The 19,522-nt window shown below is 36.1% G+C and overlaps 3 protein-coding genes, 1 long non-coding RNA gene and 2 other non-coding genes across 6 annotated transcripts; 4 read left to right on the top strand and 2 right to left on the bottom strand.

The window, feature by feature from the left end:
- LOC108811703 (BTB/POZ domain-containing protein At3g49900) lies at positions 1–2,339 on the bottom strand. Its single transcript, XM_018583791.2, has 4 exons — positions 1,996–2,339; positions 1,819–1,888; positions 985–1,503; positions 1–896 (listed from the first exon to the last, which is right to left on the bottom strand). Exons 1-4 carry the CDS (start codon positions 2,163–2,165, stop codon positions 180–182), a joined length of 1,476 nt encoding a protein of 491 aa, XP_018439293.1. The 5' UTR covers positions 2,166–2,339; the 3' UTR covers positions 1–179.
- Positions 2,340–4,069: 1,730 nt separating this feature from the next.
- Positions 4,070–4,758, top strand: LOC108806834 (60S ribosomal protein L26-1). The gene has a single exon (XM_018579035.2). It carries the CDS (start codon positions 4,157–4,159, stop codon positions 4,595–4,597), a length of 441 nt encoding a protein of 146 aa, XP_018434537.1. The 5' UTR covers positions 4,070–4,156; the 3' UTR covers positions 4,598–4,758.
- Positions 4,759–5,929: 1,171 nt separating this feature from the next.
- Positions 5,930–6,001, top strand: TRNAG-UCC (transfer RNA glycine (anticodon UCC)). Its single transcript has one exon. It is a non-coding gene; the product is annotated as a tRNA-Gly (tRNA).
- A 1,245-nt stretch (positions 6,002–7,246) lies between these two features.
- On the top strand, positions 7,247–7,320 carry TRNAV-AAC (transfer RNA valine (anticodon AAC)). Its single transcript has one exon. It is a non-coding gene; the product is annotated as a tRNA-Val (tRNA).
- A 3,715-nt stretch (positions 7,321–11,035) lies between these two features.
- Positions 11,036–12,233, top strand: LOC108809149 (LOB domain-containing protein 38). The gene is made up of 2 exons (XM_018581284.2): positions 11,036–11,355; positions 11,453–12,233. Exons 1-2 carry the CDS (start codon positions 11,172–11,174, stop codon positions 12,007–12,009), a joined length of 741 nt encoding a protein of 246 aa, XP_018436786.1. The 5' UTR covers positions 11,036–11,171; the 3' UTR covers positions 12,010–12,233.
- A 6,208-nt stretch (positions 12,234–18,441) lies between these two features.
- LOC130496545 (uncharacterized) lies at positions 18,442–19,522 on the bottom strand. The gene is made up of 2 exons (XR_008935706.1): positions 19,235–19,522; positions 18,442–19,053 (listed from the first exon to the last, which is right to left on the bottom strand). It is a non-coding gene; the product is annotated as an uncharacterized LOC130496545 (long non-coding RNA).

The raw sequence follows: 19,522 nt of genomic DNA, 5'->3' as shown, positions 1-19,522 counted from the left end.
TAACACTAACACATGAACTTTAACAAAACATATATTTGCAGCTAAACAGAACTTCAACTCAAAGATCTACAAAATCGTAAAGATATCCATCCATCCATCCACTACATTACTTGAAGAAGAAACATAGAATCACTTTGGCTACACAAGCTATTAATGTAATAGATAGATAGAGATAGATATCATTTGCTCTTGATGTAGTGAGATTGAAGTTCTTCAGAGATGACGAAATCTTCTAATCCATCATAAATCTCCTCTATTGTATTTGCATCTTTCTTACCTTCTTGTTTGGATGATGAAGAAGAGAAAGCATTCTTCAGTCCTTTTATCAGTCTCTTACCAAGACTTCTCTCGCGTCTGTCCCGCGGCGGCGGCGGAGGAGATGATCCTCCTCGCCGGAAAGTCGTGCTGAGCGATGAAACCGATCCTCTCTGCATCTTGTTTACGTTACTGGAACTGTGAACGCAGTGGAAGCTCGCGGACCGAGCAGAGTCAGTGATCCGTCCCGATTCTTTCGATATGAGCTTCTTCATCTCCTCGAGCTCTTTCTCCAAGCTCCTGATCCTCGAGCTTGTGGAATCCATCGCTGCTCTCAGCCGACAGTTCTGCCTCGCCGCCGTGTCTCTCTGGAGAAGCGACCTCAGCGTCACGGAGGAGGAGGAGGAGTCTCTCTCCGCCTCGGTAATCTCTCCGTTTCGATGCCCCGCGGAAGTGGCAGCGACGGTTACGATCGAGTGGCGCGTGTTGAGCTGCTCCTGTAGCATCGCGCGTACGATAAACCTCAGGGGCATTTTCGGGTTTTGGACAGCGTGGATGAGTAACGGCGGCGAGAGTTTGTCGCAGTCTATCGAATTGCATATCTGAACCTTCTCTTCCTCCGTTATCTCTCCGTCACGCTCCTGCCGAAAAAACATACATCCAATCGTAAAACGACACGTAACATTCATTAATCGAATTTAAATACGGATTTTACGAAATCACCCCTACCTTCACGTAAGCATCGACGACTCTGTAAAGCAAATCGTGGCGCGGGAACCGTTGCTGCACGGCGCGGGAAACGACGACGAAATCTCCGGCGGGAAGTATAACGGCTTGCTCGAGAAACTCGTCGACGCACTCTCCATCTCCGACTTCCGTCAGAGCTTCGACGCATCTACCGACTAGAAACGCCGTCGTTTCCGATTCCGGAAGCAAGGCGAGGCACGAACGTAGAGCGATCTTGACGTAGTCGACGTTGACGAAGACGACTCGTCGGAGATAAGACTCCGTTAAGTTTCGCAGGTTATCTCTAACGTCGTTTCTTCCGGCTCCCGTCATCAGAAGAAGCTCGGCGGCGACTCTCAGCGAAACGACGTTGAACGGCGTTAGTTCGAGGTGAGAGCCGTAGCAGAGAGCGGTTACTAACGAGAACGTTTCAGCCGTTATGTTTAACGGCGGTGAGAGAGTTAATTCGTTAACGTTCGTTAGGTGGCGTTTTAAATAGCCACTCCTTGATGACAGAGGAGCCTATGGGATAAAAAACATGACATTCAATCAAATCAGACCTTTTTCACATTAAATGTGTAATTTATTTTATTTTATTTTTCTTTTTTTTTTTGAACAAATTTTATTTTATTTTTCTAAATAGCTAAATTTTATGAGTTTTCAAAAGATAAAGGTTTTAGAAAATATTTCGAAAGATTATTATATTCAAAAATCAAATTCACTGAATTACGTTTGGTAAACATACCATGGAAAATCGTTGAAATGTTTGTTGATTTTGATAAACTAAACAAATGGGCAATGTCCGAAATTGGCAAACAAAAGTTTGAAAAACGTAACCTTATGAAGATGGAAGCTTGTGCCTCCCACATGTACCAACACATCAGGTTTAGAATTATTAACCAACGACCTGAATATATGAAAACAAAAAATAGAATAATAATCATAGCAAACAAATAACACTAAAATTAAATTAAAATTCGGTAAAATTTTGCTAAAAACTTAGAGAAACCTTACCATTTAAGGACTCTAGATTCAAGCTCCATTGAATAAGAAGAGAGATTGATACGTGGTTGAGGAGAAGGAGATATAGATGACGAAGAAGAAGAGAAGGAAGAGGAGTGATCCATGTACTCTTCTTCTTCGTAGATCGTATCTACAAACCCTAAATTTATTCCTCGCTTCATTCTATTTTTGTTTCTTTGGTTCTCTTAGAGAGAAGATGAAAGAAAGAAAGAAAGTATTTCTGTGATTTCCAGAGAAGATTCGAAATCGCCGGTTAGGTTTTTGAGAGTAAATAAAAGAAAGGAAAACTTGCAGTGAATGACAATAAATGTGGTAATAGAGGTAATAGATGATTTTTTGTGATCGTTATAATATACGTGAAAGTCTTTAAATGCGTTTTTCCTTTTCTTCTTCAATAACCTTCTCCTTCATATAGAGGGACCACATCCACATGCTGCAGATATGTTTGGTTCTACATTCAAATTTTCACTAAATTTCAAATATATTAATTAGACTTTTGTGTATATATAGTACTATTGCATTAATATTCTATCAAGTTTGATTGGTTTTGTGTTACTAACTAACATATTTTGCTGTTATAAGTTATAACATTGAAATGTTTATATACGAATTTGTTCGGGCAAACAGTCTATACCAAGAAAAACTTGTTTGATTATTTCCAAACTAAATTCACATGTAAATATGTTATAGTGACTTATAGTCTCGAGTTTAAAAGAACTATAAAGTTCATTGTTTTTCTAAACAAGATCCAGTTCTCTTGACACCTTTCTCATATATTTTCCTTTTAATAATTCTGATCTATTTGTTAAATTAAAGTTAACAAGGATTTTACCTTTATATAGCTTAAAATTTGTTTCTAGCTTACTGCATGATTCCAATCCAGACAGGCTCTGCTCCTTTATCTCGGTGTTAGAGGAGTCAAGAGATTGGATAAGTCTACCACCGTGTGGAATCTCAGGCGACACTTTCTCTTGGGTGTGCTGGAACATGTAGACATCGAGAAATCAGCTCTTTTTCGAGAATCGACCTACATCACCTCAAGCAACTGCATCAAGAGCTCTATTGGGAGCGAATGGACCCAAGCTCAAAACCACTCGCTGGACGCTAAGAAGATAACTCAGATCCCGACGAGACCCCAATCGATTCCGGAAGACACTATCGCATGTAACTACGATGCGGCCTGGAAGACGGATACATCATCGGCGGGTCTGGCTTGGATCTTCGACTCCTCTGCTCCTTTGGCTGCTTTAGACGGATGCCAATTCCAGGAAAGAGTTTCATCTGCTACCATGGCTGAAGGTTTGGTTATAAGGGAAGCTCTCTCTCATGCACGATATCTCGGTATCACCAAAATCTGGCTGCGTTCAGACTTTTTGTCGCTTGTCAAAGCGATCAATTCGGTTACTAAGCCGATGAACCTCTACGGAATTCTATCGGACATCGAATCTTTATCTTCGTCGTTTGAATTCTGCTGTATTTCTTTTGTCTCTAGGAATGATAATGGACTAGCCGATAACTTGTCAAATGCATGCTTATTTCATTCTCTAACTACTTGGACCTGAGGCCAGTTATCTTATATAAAATTTCTTGTTGCTGAAAAAAAAAAAGCTTCCTCCCAGCAGATAAGTTGCTCCTCTAATTTGCATGACATGACTGGTAACTAAGTCTTGATTGATTGGCAAATACCTCAAATCGAGCTCAAGCAATGTCACTTTTGAGTTTTGAATGCATATAGATATTGAAACTTTTTTAATTACTTAAAATAATAACAAATATTTTTTTTATAATTATACACTGTGTAATATAGACTTGCATGATTTATATGTTTCTTTTTGAACAAAGATTTATGCTATATTAATGAAAACTAGTTCATTATCACATGAGAGATGCACAATTATGGTTTTGTATTCTCGCAATTTCTTTCAAAAGTGTAATTTTAACGGAGAAAGCCCATTATAAAACTAAAGAGTGGAAGTCTCATACAAGCCCAAACCCATTACAAAGAAAGCCCTAGTGTCGGGTTAAAACCTAGCTCTGTGTACAGACTATATATTCGCCGTTAACACTCACAGTCGCTTCCTCGTCCACAGAGAAAAAACCCTAAAGAGAGAGAGAGAGAGAGAGAGAGTTTCTCCACAACCCGGCGCCGAAGATGAAGTACAACCCAAGAGTTACCTCCTCTCGCAGGAAGAACCGCAAGGCTCATTTCACAGCCTCATCGAGCGAGAGGCGCGTCATCATGAGCTCACCTCTCTCCACCGACCTCCGCGCGAAGTACAACGTCAGATCCATGCCCATCCGCAAGGACGACGAGGTTCAGATCGTTCGCGGGACCTACAAGGGACGCGAGGGAAAGGTCGTCCAGGTGTACCGTCGCAAGTGGGTGATTCACATCGAGAGGATCACGAGGGAGAAGGTGAACGGAACCACCGTGAACGTCGGCGTGCAGCCGTCGAAAGTGGTGATCACGAAGCTTCGTCTTGATAAGGACAGGAAGTCGTTGCTGGAGAGGAAGGCCAAGGGGCGTGCTGCTGCGGATAAGGACAAGGGGACCAAGTTCACTGCTGAGGATGTTATGCAGAACGTTGATTAAGCGAGAGATTTGTCGTAAGGTTTTTTTATCGTTGTTTCAAATTTTGTGTTTCGGATATGAACTTCTGTCTTTTGATTTCAGTTTCGGTAATGATTTCGACACTTTAGCTTTTATCTACAGTTTAATTGATGCTTTTAATATTGAATGTTTGCTTGCGCTGATTTTATGCTTGAGATTGATTCATTTTACGAGTATTATGCTAGTGAGGTTGATAATTTGGGTCGCTGTTTGTGTTTTATCCTGGTGCATTACAATTCTTTAAAGATTTCCCATATGTTGGTGGTTTATTTGTTAATCTTTTTTACGGGTTTGCCTAGCTATGGATTTAGAAGGAAATCATTTTACAGCCAATCTATTTCATTTCGAGTTTTTGTTCTTTTGTTCTCTTTTTTTTTTCATTTTGACGGTATATGATTCAGCTTACCTAATTCAATTGCAAAACCGAATTTGACCAAAGTTCTCAACATCATTTTTGCTCGTAGTCTTTCCATTGTGTTCCGCTAGGTTTGTTTCTATCGCTTCCAAACTTTTTATAGTTGATTAAAATTGTTGCACTGACCGTGAGCAAGAATAGTCTACCAAAAATAAACATATTCGTCACTGTTGAAAACTAAACCAAAATGGCATTGGTATGTCTAATACTAAGTGTTCAATGTTACGATCAAGTGAGATACAAAACTAATACACAACATACCTACCGATCACAGATTAAATCTAGAACTCTTGAATTGTTTTTAACTAACATTTGTATCACTACATGGCAATGATTCACCCGGAGATGACGAGTTGAATGATTTACCTCTGGCTCTTTTGTAGACGAATTGACTCATGGTGATCGGAGAGCTAAAGTCTTTCATGGAAACCAACTATTAAGAACACATTTATCTTTTGCAACTTTTGAAGGCATTATTGCAAAAGCAGATATTGTCTTGAGTAATTAGACGCCTAGAAAAATAAATAAATTGGTGTCTATAAACCGTTAACACTCGCAAAATTTAATATCCCCAAACTTTTGTATAATTTCTTTTACAGCGTATAAAACGGGTGTTGCGTGAGCTTTAGCCTTTAACTCTGGATCAGCCTTGATTGCAGGTCAATTTTTTTTTTTCAACTGCGCTAACGTTGGTTTGATCTGATCTTATCAATATTCTCGTCTACACTTTTCTTCCTTCTTCGTGCTATTGTTAGGAACTTTCGTCAAAATCAAACTTTTCTTTCTTCCTGCTTGATCCACATCATTGTCTTCATCGTTTATGTTACATTAATGCATTCCTAGTTCTGAAGTCCAACAGCTATATTATTACTATGCTAAAGGTAGCCAACAGACATAAAGCGTCTGTAGTCCAACGGTTAGGATAATTGCCTTCCAAGCAATAGACCCGGGTTCGACTCCCGGCAGACGCATTGGTTTTCTTTTTAATATTTTGTTTTTTTCCTGATGAGAAGTAGCAGTTAATATGAAGTGGGAGCATAATGAGTCGAATAAGGAAGTAATGAAGCCTGCAAAAGAAAATCAGACAAGACTTTCTTCAGTTGGACTAAAGCTCCCATGTTCAACTTTTGAGCTTCTCAAAACATGACAACTTTTGCAGAAAAAGATAGGGAAGCTTCATTAGATTAGATGATAATGGAAATGAAAGCAAAGCTAAATGAGACACAAGAGGTGGAGTTGGAGATAGAGAAGCGGAAAGGTGACACCAATGTAATGAAAACACATCTGAAATTGAAGAGAGTGGTTAATAAAAACGTTGAGAAACTGCTTAAGCTGAAGAATTACTATCGTGAGAGGAAGTTTACAAAGAAGCGGTAAACGAAAAGATGGAGACAGGAACATAATGCAAGCGGTAGCTATGTGATTTTAGAGCTCTGTTGTAAACCAAAAGGCCACAATGGAGGAAGCGAGGGATGTGATGTTGAAAGCAAAGAAGAATCTTGTGGCTATGAAGAACAAACGAAAGAGGCAGTGAAAATTCTTCTTTGCTTTCAAGATCAGCTCTAAGACGAGAAGTTTCAAACAAAGTTATGATGATGATGATAGATAAGAGCTTCATGATCATCCTTCCTATTCTCTTTGAACCTTTCATATGATATTGATCGGCTGCTGCTCCGAGTAATAAGCTAAAACAGACTCATAATCAATATTGATCAGCTGCGCCTGCTTCAAGGGATATGCTAGAATAAAGTCATAATAATCATTGATAGGCTGTTGTTCCATGGAAAGAGATCAGTATTTTTTTGTTCCTGCTCTGAGGAAGAAGCTAAAACAGACTCATAATCAAATTTAAACAGCTGCCCTTCAGAGGAAGCTAGAACATTCCCAAAATGAATATTGATCGGCTGCTGCTCCAAGGAAGAATAGTGAAGATAATAATGATAAGTAGAAGCTTCATGATGGTTATCCTTCTTCTTACACTGGTTTCTCTCTTGAATCTTGCAAAGGTCACTTGATCATTATTCTTTTCTGATCCTCTTCTTACTATTCTTATTAAAAAGCTTGGGTTTTCTTTGAACCAGTGATCTCCCTTGTTTTCTCATAGATGATATTCTAATCTAGGCTTCTTGTTAATATTGAGTAGTTGCAAGGGAGAATGAGTAAAGAATACACAAAGGAAACATTATCTACAAGTGTGAACAGTAAACATCAAAAATGGTTTCGTGGTGTAGTTGGTTATCACGTCAGTCTAACACACTGAAGGTCTCCGGTTCGAACCCGGGCGAAGCCATTATGTTTTTTCCTTCCGATAGATTCATATAGACTTTCGACGTTTTGAGTCCTTTGGGCTTTTTAAATGGTGGACAAAACCTAAGAACGTTTTAAAGGATAACTAGAGAAAGAGGTTGATCCGTATATGTCCGTGGGGATATGTTAATTTTTACCTTTATATAAATTGATATTTTGTTTTTCATAATTAGTATTATATATTTTATTTGTGTCATAATATAATTAATTGTATAAATATATGAATATTTTTAGGTTTTTATACATCAGAAGTGAATCCAAATCAAATAGAGTAAGAGTAACATGGCTAATTTTGGTTATTTGGTTATTTTTAGATTAAACTTAGTTTGAATTTAAAATACCAAACTAAGTTGATTAGTTATTAATTTTGGTACAAGTATCCAAATCGGTAAATTTTCTTAAAAGAATCTAAAAATATTTGAAGATAACTACATTATTATAAAATATCCGAAATAGCCTATCCAAAAGTATCCGGATAATTATATCCGAAATATCCAAAGTAATTCAGAATATTTAAAATTTTTATCTAAATCATCATAATTATTTGATATTTTATCCTAAATTTATTCGAACTATTCGAACCTGAACCAAATGAGAACCAATATTATTTTGGTTATTTTCCGGTTCCTAGTTTTGTTATCTGAACCGAATCAAACCCGAAACTATCCGAACCGAACTGAACCAAAAATAAGTCAAGTACTTGGTGGATCCTCTAACCCCCTATCCAAACTATCCGAACCGAACCGGTACGCGAAATGCCCATGCATACTTGTCACAAATAGAGTAATTTTAATGAAATATATCAAATTATTATAGTTAATATGTAAAATAAATTTTGTCAAAATATTTTAGTAAATATAATTAATGAAGTAGTTAAAAAGATAAAATGAATGTAAACGATAAAATACAAAAATGAAAATAATTTTTTGTTTTTCATGTCACTATTATATATTATACATGTGTCATCATATAATTAATCTTATTAAGTTATTTTATATGTACCATCATTTATGTAATTATATAATTAATAGTATTTTATACGTACCAATGTACCATCGTATAAATAATCACATGTATTATATTTTAAAAACTTTATGTGAAATATAAAAGCAATAATTTAAGTTGGTGTTTTAAATTTAGTTTTGTATTATATTTTCTTATATATATTGAAATATTTTTATAATGATTATTGGAAAATATTATAGTAAAATTAATTTTTGAATACATGTATATTTTTAATTAATCTTTTATAGAAATCAATTTTTAAATTATTATTTGATTTGAAATATGTATAGAAGTAGTTAAAAAGTGAGAAAATAAATATGTTTTGTTTTGTATTTCTGTAATAAATGATATCAACTTGTTTAGTAAGTAAATTAATGAAGTGGTTTGGATTGATTAAAAATAGAATGAAAATCTGTATCAAGCACTCAAAAATAGGCAAATTTTATATGTTGTATATATTTTTAATAATCAAAGTAGAAGATAACTACATCATTATAAATTAGAGATAAATATTAATCTCTTATATATTATTTTACAAGCAATACAACATATTAGCTATGACAAAATGCTTCTCATAATCATGAGAAAAATATGTTGGTCCATCTAAATATATATTTTAATTTTCATTAAATTAATTATAAAATTAATTAATAATGTACAATTAAATTCATTATTTTCTTAAATAAAGTTACAAGATTACCTAATATTATATATATATATATTACAATTAATATTTTAGAATTTGACTTCACATATAAGTTGAATTTATATCTAAACTATAATCCTTAGTTTATACAACACTAATTTATACAACACTTCCACTGACCGTTGAGGACATTTTCGCGGAAACTTTTTGTTGGAAGATTTTTCCGGAAGCCTTATGTTGAAAGACTTTCCTGGATATAAATCTTTTAGAAAAAGTTAAATTTCTAATACAATTAAGTCAATTGCAAAACTAATTTATCTTAAAAGACTTATAAGTATATTTTTTTGGTATTTTCAAGATTTTTTTTTGTTAAGAAAAATATTCATAATAATACTTAATATTGGAAACCATGTTAAGAACTCTCCATTGGAGTGTTCTAATTGTCTAGGTGATGATTAGGATGACACCACGCAAGCCATCAAACCGTGCCGTTTTGATTACTACGAGTGAGATGCAGATACTTCCATGAAACGTTAAGATAAATAATCAGTTTTGTGTTTTATCGTATTAGTATATTTTTTTAAAATTAACATATTAAAAATATTTTAATTTATATTTTATTTTGATAGACATCAAAATACGTATATCAAACTATTAAAATATTAATTACAAAAATCTAAAGTAATATTTAACTATGATAAGGATGTAGTATATATTTATATTTGTTGTTTACTAATGTAAAAGTGGAAGAAATATTTGATTTGGTCACACACTTGAGACAGCATCGTCGACAGAAGCCTATTTCTTAAACACTAAAAAATCAAAACCCTTAAGGATGATTTAAGGGTCAGATAGTGGATTTGTTTTACTGAAGGGTCAGCTAGACTTAACCTAAACAACACAATTTAATCGGTATCATAAATTATAATAATTGTTTACAAAGTATGTGAACCCTACATGGGATAGTTAAGAAATGAAAATTTAGTTTAACGAATAGATGTGAAGGAAAACGAACTTGAAAGTTGAAAGAAGTGGATACGTTATAAGAATCAATTTCGAATTTAATTAGGACATTGCATTTGAGAACTATTCTAAAATAGCCGAATATCGGCTGAGAAAGTTGTAGTACTAATTAAAACTTGAAACACAACTAGTAGTATTTGTCAACCAGCAAAATGATTGGACATGTAGAAAGACTATTTTAATTTGGCAATTCCATCGAATGCTCGAGATCGTTCACGCATGACGCAACAATGTATATGAATATTTTAATGTCCCTAGAAATTTATACTCCCTCTGTTTTTTAAAGATACATATTCTAAACTTTTCACATATATTAAGAAATCACATTAAAAATATATTGATTTTTGTAAATAACAATTTTCCATAATCTTTAACCAATAAAAATCCAATAAACACAATTAATTTTTTTGAAGTTAACAGATTTTCATTAAATAATACATTGAAAAAGTAAAAAATGTATCTTTTTAAAACAATTTTTTTTTCAAGAACATGGATTTTTAAAAAACAGAAGGAGTAGTATATTACTTTTGTAATAAAAAGAACCAATGGTTGAGGAGGCATAACTATTCGCGGAGACACGGAGCCGTTCGCACCCATCACCTTGGAATCTAACCTTTTTTCCTTCTCTCTCCTTATCACCAACTAGTCAACAAGCACATACCATTCTTTTATTTATTTTTACTTAATTTTTCATAAACATTATTTTAAATTCATTTGCCTTTTTATTCGGTTTAATTATATAATTTTTTTTCTTACACAATCGAACCATTTTAGTATTAAATATGCCGAAAATAATAACAAAAATTTTCGAACAATAAGTTCTTTTTGTCAACCTCTAATAGTAAGTAACCATTCTGTATTTGTAATTGGTTTACACTTCAACAGTTAATTATACAATTAAAAATGAACTCTTTAGTCTGTAGCATGACCCATTCCTTTACTTAAGTATATCTCAAACAATATGTCTACATAATAATCTATTACAAAATGTCTATATAATAACATAGGTCGGCTTCATCTTCAATAAAACATTGAAACCCTCGTCCCTCTCTCTCTCTCTCTCTCTCTCTCTCTTCATCTCTGTGCAAATATCTATTTCTAAATCTTAAAATTCATGTGAATCTCCCAGATAAAAGCAAACTTAAAGAGAACATTTAAGAATGAGTTGCAATGGTTGTCGCGTGCTTCGAAAAGGTTGTAGCGAGAGTTGCATCCTCCGTCCTTGTATCCAATGGATCGAACCTGCCGAAGCTCAAGGCCACGCCACCGTATTCGTCGCTAAATTCTTCGGCCGTGCCGGTTTAATGTCATTTATCTCCTCCGTACCGGAATCTCAGCGTCCCGGTACGTTAACCAAGATCTTCTTTTTCTTCTGTTTTGTTTTGTTTCTTTATGACGTCATCGTTGTCTGAACGTCGTTAGGGGGTTAAATATTTTGCAGCTCTGTTCCAGTCCTTGCTCTACGAAGCTTGTGGGAGAACTGTGAATCCGGTGAACGGTGCCGTGGGGTTGTTGTGGACGGGGAACTGGAATATCTGTCAAGCGGCGGTTGAGACGGTTCTTCGCGGCGGTTCTTTGAGACCCATCCCGGAGCTTCTTACACGCGACGGCGGGTTCGGTGGGTTCCCTTCTCCAACTTCCGACGAAGCATCGGAGATCTGCACGGAGATGTTGAATGATTCCGGTGACGGGAATATCTACCACCACTGCCGATTCTCGAGCTCAAGGTCCAGACCTACGGTTACTCCGCCTAAGCGGAAACGATTAGGGACAGAACAGCACCAACAGCAACAACGACCGTGTTCGGAGCTAGATCTCTCTCTACTCTCTATTTTTCCGATCAAAACGAGACAGCTTAAGGAGGAAACGGCTCGACCCGAAACACCGTCTATGTACTCAGGGGAATCCGTTACAACGACGCCGTTTACGGACAACATCGCCGGTGAAAGGTTCGCACGCGGAGGAGAAACGACAAAGTTGCTCAACCTTTTTGCTTGAACGGCGTTCTCTTTAACCTTCTTTTTTTCTTAATATTTTTGGTAGAATATGGCACACCGGCAATGATTTTTCTTTATAATTATGAGAAATTAACAAAAGTAGAGAATAATGATAATGAGACGGTGGCGGCGTTACTATTTTCTTCATAATTATCATTACTCAATTTTTTTTCGCTCTCTATGAAGAAGTTTACTACGTAAATAAAATAATCTATCTTTTGTTTATTCACCACTTCATTTAGTAAAAATTATAATTGAGTTTGTTATGAATATTATGTTTATGGATGTCCAGCCCATTAGATATTTACTTGTAATCTTGGCCCGTTTATGGCCTATTGTATTTAGGCTCATGTCGCCATATATTTCCTATATAAGGAACACTTTGATTCAATAATAAAACACACTTTCACAACACGTTATCAGCACGATACGTTCTCCAAAAACTCTAGTTACCAAAACCACCAAAAACCCTAAAAACGGCGCATCTTAAAATCGCTCTATCTCTCCAACCGTAAGGATCCAGACAACGAGCCACATATCAAATCGAAGCTCTCGACGAAACGAATCCAACGCCGTAAACCTCGTGTCAATCCGATCTCGGACGCTCCCTCACGCTCTGTTTTAATATGCGCCGCCAGTAACCCTAAAACCCCTAATTTCGGCGCAACTTCAAATCAATCGATCTCTTCAACCCTGAAAAACCAGACGACGAGTAATATATCAAATTGAAGCTCTTGACGAGACGAATCCAACGCCGTCGGCCTCGCCTCTATCTGATTCCGGACGCGCCCTTACACTCTATTCTAAGACGCGCCGTCGAGTGACCTAAAACTCTGAAATTCTAAAACTCATCTGACGACTTCAAACCGTTCGTTCTCACAAACCGTAAGGATCCAGACGACGTGTAATATATCAAATTGAAGCTCTTGACGTGAAGAATCCATCGCCGCAAACCTCGTATCAATCCGATCTGACACGCGCCCTCAAGCTCCGTTCCAATCCGCGCCGTCAACTACTCTAAAACCCTAATCAAAAAACTTAAACTGCAGCCTCTCTCTATACTTTGTTATGTTATGCGATTTGCTTCATCTATCTATACTAACTTGTTTTGATTCGTTTTTGATTAAGGTTTCTAAAGATACAAGAGGTTTTTGCTCAACCTAGGACACGCGACCAGCTCCTGATCCGTTCTCGGTGGTCCAAATCTACACTTCAAAGTTCTAAAGGTAAACTTTGAAACCCTAAAAGAAATCATAATCGAACATGGTTGATTGATAAAGGAATGACCATTAAAATTTTGCAAAACCCCAAATCAAACCATAGCAAAGATTAATAGGTCCAAATCCTTCCATGAGTAAATCGAAACTCTTAAACCAAAAGTTCGATATGAGATTGTTTTACAATTAAAATCGAAACCACAATGGTTTCTAAATCTCAAAACCCCCTTGATCTGAATGATCAAATCGAATCCTTAAACCTAGAAATCGATCAATCCCCTAAAACATAAACAAGATCGGTTTTCATCCAAAAACATCTAATTTTTTTTTTAATGATTCCGACTTGAATATTGATCTGATTGTCTAGTTTGATTTTTTTAAAAGTTGTTCTTGATGTTTAGAACTGCTTAGGATTGAGAATTATACAAACCCTATTTTTTTATGAAATCCGATTGCAAATAGGTGTTTTTCGATTGAAATTGTTAAATTTTAGTCTACTTGCTAGATTGAAAGAAAAATCGGATTGCATTGCATAAATTTAAAGGTTGAAAGAAACCAAAGTTGCATTGCTATATTGACTAAAATAAATCGAATTAGATTATATAATTTAGAGGTTGAAAGAAACCAAATCACATTGCATAACTAAAAGGTTGAAAGAAACCAAAATGCATTGTTTGAATCTGATTATAAGTCAAATAATAAGACTCTAAAATCTATATTTTCAGATGTCAAATTTGGATTATCCAGCCCTTAATCTCTCTGGAGATAATTATGTAAAATGGGCCATGAACACTGCAAGTGTCCTGAAGATAAGAGGACTTGACAGATGTATCATCAAAGGCGAGTATGCAACTGAAAATGAAAAATATGGGGCAGTAACAATTATTCGCCAACATCTCACTGAGGATCTCAGAGATCAGTATCTAAATATTGAGAATCCTCTAGACCTTTGGACAGAGTTAAAATCCAGATACACAATAGTGTTATTACCAAAGGCTAGGCATGAGTGGATAAATCTCAGATTTCAGGACTTTAAGTCCGTAGATGAATATAACTCAGCTCTAATCAAAATCGTTTCTAAATTGAAACTATGTGGTGAAGAGGTAACAGAGGAAGATTTACTGGAAAAGACATTCCTCACAGCTGATCCAAGGGATCTATTGTTACAATATACATACAAAAAAAAAAAAGGTTTCACCACTTATACGAATTTGATCTCGTATCTATTACAAGCTGAGAAGAATAATGAGATACTAAAGAAAACCAGTGAGATGAGACTTCCTGAAGCCAATAAGGCTGGAGAGAATAAGGATGAATCCAAAGAAGCCACGTCCAGAATAATAAAGGGAATTGTCGGCTTGATTTATGTTTTGATTTGTTTGTCATTTACAATTTTATTATAAGAGTTGTTTTATTTTTATATTATCTTATTTGATTTGCTTGATAATTTCTTGATTGATAAATGACAAAATAAAAATTTAAAAATGAGTATAGTAATTAAAATTATCCGACCAAAGGCATTGCCTAAAAGAGGCATGAATTATTCACCCAAACAAAAGTCCCATTTGAGTTATAAAATTTTGAAAAATGAATGGTTTCCACATTGAACCAATGGGCAAAGGAAATATAAGTTTCTTAAGATTATAAAGAAAGTAAAAATTGCCCAAGGCATAAAAATGGCCGAGACTGTACTCCCAACTGATCTAAACTATGCTAAAAGATCAGTATGATAAAGGAAAAAGGCCTAGGTAACCAGATAGGTTGACCAAGAAATTTTATACACTTTATGGCATGACTGGACTAGCCATCCAGGTCTTTAAAATTGATGCAAAGATTGATATCGAAAAAGGCACAAAAGAGTTATCCCATAGAATCTCACGTTGTGTAACATGTACACAAGGGAAACTCAATAGGTTATAATGTTCCAAACATCTAAAAGATTTATAGCATGTTCATGAGGGGGAGAAATGACACTCCCGTGGTCCATGAACAACACTAAAAATTCGAGTGACATGGTCTATGACCATGATAGAAGTTGGCCGAATTCTTTGTGATACAAAGATCACTAGCTAATGCTTGGGAACACATGGATTTACATGTAATAAAAATATGCATCAGGCCATATAAAGTGAGCATAGATATTTCCACCTAAGAATGATAAAGGGTCATGATCCAGACATAGACCATCCTAAGAGATTATGTATAGACCACCACAATAATATGTGCCGTCTAGGATGGAACCTCATAAGAAGATGAGATAAGATTGGGAATATATGTTGGATATGAGAATACTTTCTCCCACGATTTTATAAGAAACCTTGAGCCAAATATGGGTGATCAGATTAAGGCCAGGTTTACGGATTGCATGATTAAATCCGACTATCCAACATCAGGGGGAGAAAGAAATAAGCTGGTACAAGTATAAAGAAATGGAATGGTATCAACCATCCTTGTCTTGGCAAGATCCTCGGACCAGAGAATATGATTTAAGACGTCCAAAGAAAGATCATACAAAGCTAGCTAAAAGAATGCCAGACAGATTAGACCTGAAAAGAAAAGAAAAAGAATGACTAAGTCATACCAGCTTAAGCACCACGAAATTAATGTCCTAGAAGAGACATAATCAAGTTGCTATAGAGTCTAAAGATAGACCAATATGTTCCATAAGATAAGGAACCTCGGAAATGAAAAGAAAGGTGCATAGAAATGACATATCTGAGGTCATAAGGGAAACCAGACCAGACATTGAGATAAGGCTGCGCAGCTAACATCTAAGGTACCAGACCATGTAGTTTGGGACGCCAAACTGCAAGGTAATAAATGTTCTTAGTAAGAATGAAATCTCTAATCGATTAGTTCATGTCTGGAACACAATGGAACACTATAAAAGAAGTGTCGACACATACATACACAAAAGATAAAGATGCATAAGAAAATAGCACTTGAGTTTAAAAGATATAAACGAGGATCAAAACCCACGAGAATACAAGAATGCATTCATAGACTAAAAGAAACTGTGGGGTTTAAGAAAGATTCAAAGAATCTATAAAAGAGATGGGTGTATTGGCCATATATAGAAACACCATCTGATAAGATAAAACCAGTGAAAATGGGTCATGTGTGGGAAAGGAAAAGAAATCGTGAGACATGGACTAAGGTGTTCATATTCCTATTTAAAGCATTCAAAGAATGGCTTGATTACACAAGGATACTCACAAAGACCAAGGAACATATTATAAGGAGATATACTCCTATGTGGTGGATGCTACTACAAATCCGAAAGTGATAAAGGTCTGGATATAAGAAAAGAGAAATGTAGTAAGCAACATGATTGATCACTGGATAAAGAAATGATAAGAGTATCAGAAAGATGAGAAAAGAAATTCTCATAGAATAGTTTTGTTCCAAAGCTATTCATGGACATAAACGAAAGGCAGCTGCATATAAGGCATATAATGCATGTAAAGGATAAGACTAAGTAATACTTAGTGAAAGGAGTTCTATAAGAACGTCCCTAAACACTCCATGCTTATATTATGAAGGAAATTCTTTGTGTTCATACTTAAAGAAAAGATGATTAGATTGATTGATTCTTGGACGGGCTATGATAAGAATACAATGATCTATAGTGGAGATGATAGCCATGAATATGTATTGAGATATATGATCCAAAGTACCAAGAATAGAATGTGATATGGTCAAAAGAGAATAAGAGGATGAATCCATCAGATTCACGACCAAAGACCCATATCAACTAGGATCACGTCCAACCTAGTTCGACCTTAATCATCTTGGTTCTAGTCCAGCCCGTTCCGATCCGTTCCCTTCGGTCTTGTCCGACCTGAAACGTCCATAGTAAGGGGAACGGCATATTGATCCAAAAGTGGCTTAGTTTTGATGAACATCAAATTATAGCATGATAGCCATTCATGAACAAGTTATGGACATATAATAAAGAAGGTTCATGAAGAGTTTGGTCAAAAGCTATGAACGGGACACACACAATGGACATAGCATGATCCGAGTAGATCATGGATATACTAAGGCATTCATGGTCGAAATTTATCTAAGAAAGATGGACCATGTAATCATCTCGGTCTTGTTCCGGCCCCGTTTCGGCTCGATCCCCTCGATCATGTTCCGACTAAACCGGTTCCAGTGACCACTATATTCAAATCGTGGTATGGCTATGGACAAGGCATGTGTCCTTGGTCCAGGAAAGACTTTACATAAGTACTTTTAAGACTTATGCACATCCGACCAAAAGAAATGTATTGATATGATTGGCGCCTTGATATGGCAAGCCATACTAGGTCGGATAAGTTTTATGGATATGTTCAGATCATAAGACATTGATACTAAAGCCATACACGTCCCCTGCCATAAGTGTTATTGACACTTTACTTAGATAAATTTGGCATGTCCGAACATGAGACAATGGGACATGATCAATATATCCTAAGTTACCTTCTAAGGAACTAAAAGTTTGAGATTGATTTATACTAACCAAACCCAAAAGAAAAGGGATTGTTTGGTTTTAATAAATGTTACAGGTTTACAAGGTCTCAAACAGGTTATACACATTTGGAGAATGATGAAGAAGCACAAAGTACTACAAGTTCAGTCATGAGAAATGTTAGCCGACTTCTTCACCATGTCTACACCAACTACACATCTATGAAGTATACCTATCCGTTTGGGACATGGCAACAGAAGGACCAGTTCAAGACTTGGCGCCCATGAAGCTAAACCATCAAAGTGTCCATGCGCCAGACTTGAAGAACGGAGGTCCAGAACAGGGGGAGTAGTGTGTGTTGTACTCTTTTTCCTTCACTTCGGTTTTGTCCCACTGGGTTTTCCGAGTAAGGTTTTAATGAGGCAACATTAAGCACACTACAAGCTCTATATGGTTCTGGCATCCAAGGGGGAGTGTTATGAATATTATGTTTATGGATGTCCAGCCCATTAGATATTTACTTGTAATCTTGGCCCGTTTATGGCCTATTGTATTTAGGCCCATGTCGCCATATATTTCCTATATAAGGAACACTTTGATTCAATAATAAAACACACTTTCACAACAGAGTTAAAGTTTTATTCTATATTTACTTTTACTCTATTTTTGAGGAAAAAAATTTACTAATAGAAATACTTAAAAAAAACCATAACTTGCGCAACTTTTATCAATATAATATAATAATTATCAAAAGAAAAACTATGCAAATCTGCATTTTATCAATATAAAATAATCACCTCTGACAAAAAAAAATCAACGGACAACGACACTAGTTTCACCTAAGCTAACTACTCCATCGTCATTTCCTTTTTTCTCAAAAGAGTCGCCCACACACATTATTAAAGATCACGCGACTCTCCTTTTTTTTGCCCGATAATCAAAACTCGGAAAATAGAAAAAAAACCACACTGTTGAAGGGAACCGCCAACCTCAACTGACCCAACTTGCTCGCCTAGGCTTTAGTCTCTGAGAATCATGAAGGTCGGATTTCGAACCCATTAACACAGCGACTGCTCCTTGAAATGAAATTTGGTATCCGATAATAACAATGGAGAAACTAAACAAAAAGGAGACGGCTAAACCAATCTGAACACTCACGCCATTGCCAAAACAAACCAGTAAAAAAACAGGCTTGAGCCGACTGCTGAACTTGATCCAATTGGAGCTAGGTGACCAAGTTGGTTATGAGAGACAACATTATCATTGATGCTTAAGAGAATCACGTGGGACTAGGATATGTTATTTTCTGACTGGTGCCACCGGTGAGAGGATATGGACATATGACTCTTGCATCCACACACACCTCCAGCCGCTACTTTCGAGAACCGAAGGTTAGAAAACCAAAACAAAATCCGGTGTTGAAACCGATGACCACGATACAAGCGAAACAAAGAAACATGAGCTAAACACAACATAAATTAGTCGATAGATTTAACTTTAGCAGTGAAATAAAAAAACACCAAAAAAGAGACGATGGAAGAGAGGGAACCCACACGTGTTGCAACGCAACCAACATAGGCGACGGCGAAGCGTAACCCGATAAGTCACCACCAGCCACGAGCCGCAGGAACCGACACACACCAACGCAGTTGCCACATCCATAATTGCATAGTTGCACACACATCTTCCAAAAACCAATGCACCGGCCAGTCCTTTTCACCCAACAGACATAGGACCAACATATTACACATAGTTATAATACACAACTTGATATTTTGATAATCATCTTGATTACTCCCTAAATATATAAACATTATCTCCCTGTTTATTTTGTCTTCCGC

Source organism: Raphanus sativus, chromosome 6 (assembly GCF_000801105.2).
Source record: "Raphanus sativus cultivar WK10039 chromosome 6, ASM80110v3, whole genome shotgun sequence".
NCBI classification, from domain to species: domain Eukaryota; kingdom Viridiplantae; phylum Streptophyta; class Magnoliopsida; order Brassicales; family Brassicaceae; genus Raphanus; species Raphanus sativus.
The sequence above is the reverse complement of the archived record's forward strand: the minus strand, read 5'-3'. Positions and strand labels throughout refer to the sequence as shown.